Source organism: Gekko japonicus, unplaced genomic scaffold, assembly GCF_001447785.1.
Source record: "Gekko japonicus isolate JY-2015 unplaced genomic scaffold, Gekko_japonicus_V1.1 scaffold1139, whole genome shotgun sequence".
NCBI lineage: Eukaryota > Metazoa > Chordata > Lepidosauria > Squamata > Gekkonidae > Gekko > Gekko japonicus.
Window position 1 is genome coordinate 408,459 of NW_015172591.1, and position 7,284 is coordinate 415,742.

Here is a 7,284-nt window from a genome sequence, read left to right on the forward strand (position 1 = left end):
AATCGACTTTTTCTCCAACCCGTTTATATAAAATAACCCCCACCCTGCCCAGCTCTTTTTTTCGACATCTTTATTTTGAGCCCTTCTGCCCAGTATCGAAGACTCTCCAGTTTAATTTAACCGTGACAAATTACAGCGGGAGATGTCCCTTAATTCCCCTCCGTCAACCCAAAAGGTAACACCAGGAACTCGACATACTGAACGAGGTTCTTCAAAAAGGGGTGGACGGCCTTCGGGCACATGAAAGGTCAAAAATGCATGGTGCCGTAGCACAGATATTCCATGCAAGACAGTGCGGAGCAACAAGAACCGTCCAATGTAATATACTGCAATTGTACCCACATAAAAAGCCAGTGTCTTCCTGCTCGAAATGGAAATCAGGCCAATTTCTGCAACTATATGTTATCTTTTTTTCCCCCCCGGTTTTATTTTATGGTTACTACAGTCTTGGGGTGTGTGTGTGACTTAATTTTAGACATGGTAAAAGGATGAATGTGAACACCTGCTCAGAGCCCGTTCCTGGCAAGAGCTCATGCCTAAATATTATTACTTCAAAGACTGCTAAACGGAGCAAATTCATAAGCCCTGTTTCGCCAGGGCCGCAGTGACGTCTTCAGCAAGGGTAGCGAGCTGGGGAGATTCGAGCAGGTTGATGCTGCCAGAGGAAGAGACATTGCTGAGCCTCCGCGGAGAAGCCACGCTGGATCTGCCGGGCGACTGCATGATGATCTCAGCCCCGTGGTCCACGCGGGCCTTGGCGTGCTCTCGGAAGTTGAGCTTCTGGCTGTCGATCTGCGCAAGGAAATGCGACAACCGCCGGTGAGGTTTGGAATTAAGAGTTACCGGCCCCTCGCTGGCTGGCAGAAGAAGTGACCGGCAGCAAGGAGAGGCCTAGGCCTGAGTTGCAGGCAACATGGGGATGTCACTTCCAGCATGCAAGGGAAGTGACATCATTGTGTCGCTGGTGATGCAGGACGCTCCGGTATCTGAGCCAAAAACTCCTCGGTAAAAACAGCTTCTGCCATAGAGTTTTTGCCCAAATACCAGAGCATCCCGCATTGCTGGCAACATGATAACTTCACTTCCAGTCCGCGCTGGGAGTGACGTTGCCGTGTTACCAGCGACAATGGCCTAGGCCTTAAAAGAAGAAGGCTTAGTTTTATACCCCTCCCTTCCCTACCCGAAGGAGTCTTACAATCTTCCTTTCCCTTCCCCTCCCCACAACAGACACCCTGTGAGGTCAGTGGGGCTGAGAGAGCTCTAAGAGAACTGTGACTGAACCAAGGTCATCCAGCAGGTGCAAGTGGAGGAGGAGTGGGGAATCAAACCTGGTTCTCCAGATTAGAGGTCACTGGTCTTAGCCACTACACCAAACCGGCTCTGGTACCCCATATGTTTGTTTACAAGTTGTCTTTGGGTTCACCGCTTTGATTGGGGGTCGCAGGTCAGCTCCAAGAATATCGCTTTATAAGCTTCAGAAGTTGATTTTGCTGATGATGGGGTGGCAGAGAGCCAGTTTGGTGTCGTGGCTAAGTGTGCAGACTCTAATCTGGGAGAACCGGGCTTGATTCCCCATTCCTCCACTTGCACCTGCTGATATGACCTTGGGTCAGTCACAAGCTCTGGCACAGCTGTCCTTGAAAAAGAGCAGTTTCTGTCAAGAGCTCTTTCAGCCCCACCCACCTCACAGGGCGTCTGTTGTGGGGAGGGGAAGGGAAAGGAGTTTGTAAGCCGCTCTGAGACTCCGGGTGAAGGGCGGGGTATAAATCTAATCTCTTCTTCTTCTTCAGTGGTGAAGGAGGGGGCTCCTGCTCCCCCCCCCAGCTTTTTTCTTGAGCCTAAAGGCCTCCTCCCAGTGGGACGTTTTTCACACAACTTTGGAGTTGCGAGTCCTCGGACTACTCCACATATTGAAGTATGGGGCTGGCCAACGGGGGCCTGTAAAGGATTTCCTGGCCGTGGCCCAGCCCAGGTGGATCCTGCCAGCAAAGTGCAAGCACAGGTGCCAAGGGGAGGGGAGGAGAGATAACATGGTGGTTGCGCCAGACTAGGGGGAAAGGCTGACCGCGGGCAAGGCACCCTACTAGGGCCCCCAATGGTACCACAAAAATGTCAAGCACAAATACTGGATGGGGGATACATATCTGGGGAGTAGTGTATGCGCAAGAGATCTTGGGGTAAGAGTGGACTGTAAACTGAATATGAGCAGTCAGTGTGATGCTCTGGCAAAAAAGGCAAATTCAGTCTTGGGTTGTATTAAAAGGGCCACAGCATCAAAATCGCAGGAGGTCACAGCCCCTCTGTATACTGCCCTGGCCAGGCCACTCCTGGAGTACTGTGTGCAGTTCTGGAGGGCTCACTTCAAAAAGAATGTGGGCAAAATCGAGAGGGTGCAGAAGAAAGCGAGGATGATGATCAGGGGTCTGGAGACTGAGCCCTACGAGGAAAGGCTGAGGGCCTTGGGAATGTTCAGTTTGGTGGAGACTGAGGGGGGACATGATGGCTCTCTTTAAATATCTGAAAGGCTGTCATTTGGAGGAGGGCAAGGAGCTGTTCCAGTCGGCAGCAGAGGAGAGGACCCGAAGTAAAGGGTTTAAATCACATGCAGAAAGGTATCGGCTGGACATTAGGACACGCTTTTTCACGGTCAGAGTGGTTCAAAGGTGGAATCAGCTGCCTAGAGAGGTGGTGAGCTCCCCTTCACTGGCAGCCTTCAAGAAGAGGCTGGACAAATATTCATCAGAGATGCTTTAGGCTGGTCCTGAATCGGGCAGGGGGTTGAACTAGATGGTCTGTATGGCCCAGCTCTATGATTCTATGGTTCATTGGGTCTCCCAAAGCACTGCCGCCATGTTAGGAGAAGAGTCACATTCTGGGTCTGCCCCTACTTGAGGAACTCCTAGTCTCGGCATAAGAGCCTGCTGGCCTTCCAAGCTTGGCAGCCCCCCGGTGGGGGATCCCCCATCCCCCGCTGGTGTTTCCCACCACGACTCAGAGTGGTGGCAGAAGAAAATTTGAAAGACTGGCCGCCAGCTGATGGGAGAAAGGCCAGTAGGGTTCCATGACTTTGTGAGATCGGTCCCCTCAAGAAATCACCAAAAGCTCCATGGCGAAACCTGTTGGCCAAAATCGGGACCTGCCCGTTGTTCTTTTCACGGCACCCGTAATGTAAGCAGTAGCAAGGCTGCAGGGAAAGGAGTCCTGCAGTAACTAGTGCAAATGCTACGCCAGCATAGCAAGGCGCAGGTGGTGTCTTTACCTTGATGTTTCCTCCTCCGGGAATGTGGTGAGCGTTTTCAAGCGAGCCGACCTTTGCCTGCGCCTTTTCCTTGAAATCCAGTTTCACGCTTTCAATTTTCACTCGTCCCCCACCTATGTGTTAAGAGAAACAAAACACAGTCTGAGACCGAAAGAAGGCAAGAGCATCCTAGGTCTGTGGTCTGCTACAAATCACTTTTTGATAGGCACATGATGGGCTGGGAGTGGCTACAAACCACGCCTTGCCACAAGTGCTCTCTTGCTCCTCCCCTCCCGGGGAGACAACCTAAGAGTCGAGGGGATGGTATGCCAGAAAGGCGTCCCGATCCAGCCCCTACAGTAATAGATGAAGATGCTCCTCGAGAGAGGCAGAGAAGGGAAAACAAGGAAACTGTGGAGAAAAAAAGGAGTCGCTGCAGTTTGGTGTAGTGGTGAAGTGCGCGGACTCTAATCTGGGAGAGCCGGGTTTGATTCCCCACTCCTCCACTTGCACCTGCTGGATGACCTTGGGCAAGCCATAGTTCTGTCAGAGCTGTTCTTGAAAAAGAGCAGTTTCTGTCAGAGCTCTCTCAGCCCCACCTACCTCACAGGGTGTCTGTGGTAGGGAGGGGAAGGGAAAGGAGTTTGTAAGCCACTCTGAGACACCTTCGGGTAGTGAAGGGTGGGGGTATAAATCCAATCTCTTCTTCTTCTCTTCAACAAGCACAGTGAGACGACCACCTGCCTACAAGCCAGACAGGGCCAAAACTGGGGATTGTGGGAGAAGCCCCTCCCACTAGGAGTGGATAAAAGATTGATGACCCTGCCTGCCTCTAGGGAGGAGTTTCTACTTGTGAGTTGTGATTGCCCCACCCTGGGCCGCTGGAAAAAATACCAGTTTCCCCAGTTCTTGTGATTTAAGGATCAGAAATGAAACAATGCTATGTCTTAAGCCAAAGAATGTCATGATTCTGCTATTATCACAGCATTCTGAGAGCCAGCGTGGTGTCATGGTTAAGAGTGGTTGACTCTAATCTGGGGAACTGAGTTTGGTTCTCCTCTCCTTCACATGGAGTCTGCTGGGTGACCCTGGGCCAATCACAGTCCTCTCAGAACTCTCTCAGCCCCATCTACCTCACAAGGGGTTGTGGGGAGAGGAAGGGAAGGCGATTATCAGCCGCTCTGAGACCTGCTGGGTGACCTTGGGCCAGTCACCGTTCTCTCAGAACTCTCTCAGCCCCATCTACCTCACAAGGCACCTGTGGTGGGGAGAGGAAGGGGCGGAGATTGTAAAGCACTTTAAGGCTCCTTAAAGTAGAGAAGAGTAAGAAATAAAAACCTACTCTTCTTCTTCTTGGGATACATTTGATACTTGCATCAATAAGGAATTCACTTCTCTAGCACAGGCTGCAGTTCCCGAAACACACCAGAACATTCTCTTTGAAATGTTTTTCGCGTTGAATTGCTTGTGGACCAAAAACTTGGACATCTGCCATCCAAGTGCAAGCTGACCCATGTCCTGCCATTTCCCCTCCAGCCAGTTCCTATATTACCTGGCCTGTGACGAATATTCTTCAGCGAGCCACACTTCGAAGTCACATGACTCAGGTCTATCTTCTTGGTCACAATTTGCACCTGTTCAAAGTATACACAGTTTAGGAACGAGGAAAACACAGGCTAGAAAAGTGGGTATGCCCAGAACTCTAAAAACCACTGCAAGGGAAGAGAAGCTTAGTAGAATACAGAGCATGCCACAAAGCAGAGGAACACCCAGAGTAATACAGCAGCTTCCCATTTCTACAAGAGAACTATGTTAAACCCTTTTCGTTAGTACAGCGAAGATTCTAAATCGGGACGAAAAAATGAGAGGAGGTTATTTTTCTCACACGTTTCACATGCAAGAAAGCGTCTCAGTGCTGCGTGCTGAAAGGTCTGTGGGATATTGACCCGTTGCTTCTTCTCTTACTTAGATTTCCCAAATGTTTTGACTTATCTCGGTTTCGGCTTACAATCTCTTCCTAAAGTGCTGTCGAGGAACGAATAATTTACAGCACAATCTGCCCATTATGTTCAGCGAAGTGTAAGCGTGCATAGGATTGCAACTCCCGAGAATGCCAATTTACAGTGCAATCCTAAACAGAATTGCTCCCTTTTAAGCCCATTGGTTTTTAAGGGGTTTAGACTTTACAGGACTGCACTCTTAGCTTGTTACCAACAGGTTTATTTAAAAACAACAACCCCAAACCACCTGTATCTTTAAAAATTTACATAATAATTTACATGCAGAATGGAATTAAATGAGGGTAAGAGAGACGGGGAAATTGCAAGATACCCACAGTCCAGTCTTAATCTCTTGTGTCTATATGATTTAGGAGACGGTGCTTTCTTGGTCCGTGACATTTAGTAAAAACTAAAGAGAAGAAAATAAAAGGGCCGCAGCAGTCACAGGAGATAAAAAAATAAGGCCAAGGCAGATGGGGCAAAATCAGGTACAAGTATATTCTATTATTCAGTTAAAATTTCCAAAAAAAAAATTCTTCCAGTGACAATTTGCTACTGATCTTATACTCCTTTTGAAGAATTACTGCAAGATGAAAAGATTCCCCTGACAAAGCCTGTTGGTGAAACACGTAGGGAATTTTTTGGAAATTGTAACTAATAAAATATATTTTTACCTGATTTTGCCCCATTGGCCTTGGCCTTGTTTTTTTTTTTTACCTCCCAGTACAAATGAAAGGAAATGACCCATTAGACTCAGAAAGTCATGTTTCCTTAGAGAAAGACCCTTCTAGGGACAGACTACACCTACTGTCTTATGACTGAGATAGTTACAGGGTATATTAACATTCATACCCACCATGAGGCACCCGTATTAGTCAGTTTAGAATGGGATCTTTTGGGCGGGGCGGGGGGGAGGTTGCCAGAATGGTCTAGGATAGATAAGGACGTTTTCTGCCTCCATTCCCACAGACCAGACTCCTCCAATGACCCGATTTCCCCGGGGCTTTCGTGGCGAGTCAGTTATCAGTGGTAATTATCCCTCCTCGCCTAGATCACTTCCCGTTGTGTAGAATACCACCTGGTGAGGGAGATCTCACAAGCTCGAGTGACTGGAAAAATATAGGGCAGCTTAGCCAGGCATGTGTAACTCTGTATCGATGTCCTGAATATCTCCTCACACTTCAGGACATTTCTGAAGCCTCGGTTCCATTTGGATCAATGGCAGGGTCGGGCTCCGACCCCCGAGGGATGGTGCCCGGGGCTGCTGCACCCCCCAGGACCCTTTCTCGGCAGGCTGCGGACAACGCCTGGGGAGAAGGAGGGAGTTCTATCTCATCCTAGCCCATCCCCTTCGTCCTTCCTTCCTCTCCTCCCCTCCTGTCTTGGCAAGGTAGAGGTCTGGCCCGTCCTCCCTGTCTACCTTGCTTCCTGCCTTTTAAAGGACTTCCTGTGGGTGGGGCAACCCTGTGTTCCTTTAAAGCCCCGTGACAGAGGGTGTCCTGCTGGGTTTGGATAACAGAGGGGGTTGGGTTCCTGGCCCAGGCCTTCTCTTCCTGCACCTCTCCTTCCTCTGCTATCTTAGAGGGCCTCTCCTCTGACCTGTGATGGCCTGAGAGCGAGGGGTGGAGATACTGCTGACCTCATCTGCAGGGCTGTCCGTGGGTATGCCTGCCTCCTCTCTGCGCTGATACCACCCTGCTCGTCCTCACCCACTCCTCGGAGGGCTGTCTACGGGGGGGGGGGGGCTTGCTGCAGTTCCTCCAGCCGCCAATGGGGCTTGTGCTGCCCACCCAGGATCCTCCAGCGGCCCAGGTTAGTTTGGGGGGCGGGGCTGTCGCCCCGAGATGGGCAGTCGTTTGCTTTCTCAGTGCTTTACAGACTAGAGTGCGATGACTGTGGAGACGGATCTGTGCCTCCCCTTCTGACCGAGACCAGGGAATTTGCTGTGGTCTGTGAGGAAGGATGTCGGCGGGCACCACGCAACACACACAGCTGACACATCACTAGACCAAGGTGACATGTGGAACACGAGCAAGAAGGGAAAGA

General features: G+C 50.2%; 1 protein-coding gene across 1 annotated transcript in view; it reads right to left on the reverse strand.

Moving 5' to 3' along the window:
- Positions 1 to 225: 225 nt before the first annotated feature.
- Positions 226 to 7,284, reverse strand: part of MAP2 (microtubule associated protein 2) — a 150,948-nt gene continuing 143,889 nt past the window's right edge. Inside the window, exons 10-12 of the mRNA XM_015421522.1 lie at positions 4,791 to 4,872; positions 3,260 to 3,372; positions 226 to 792 (exon numbers count right to left, since the gene is read on the reverse strand). Coding sequence (XP_015277008.1) covers positions 577 to 792; positions 3,260 to 3,372; positions 4,791 to 4,872 — 411 coding nt within the window. The 3' untranslated portion in view covers positions 226 to 576. The remainder of the gene's footprint in view (positions 793 to 3,259; positions 3,373 to 4,790; positions 4,873 to 7,284) is intronic.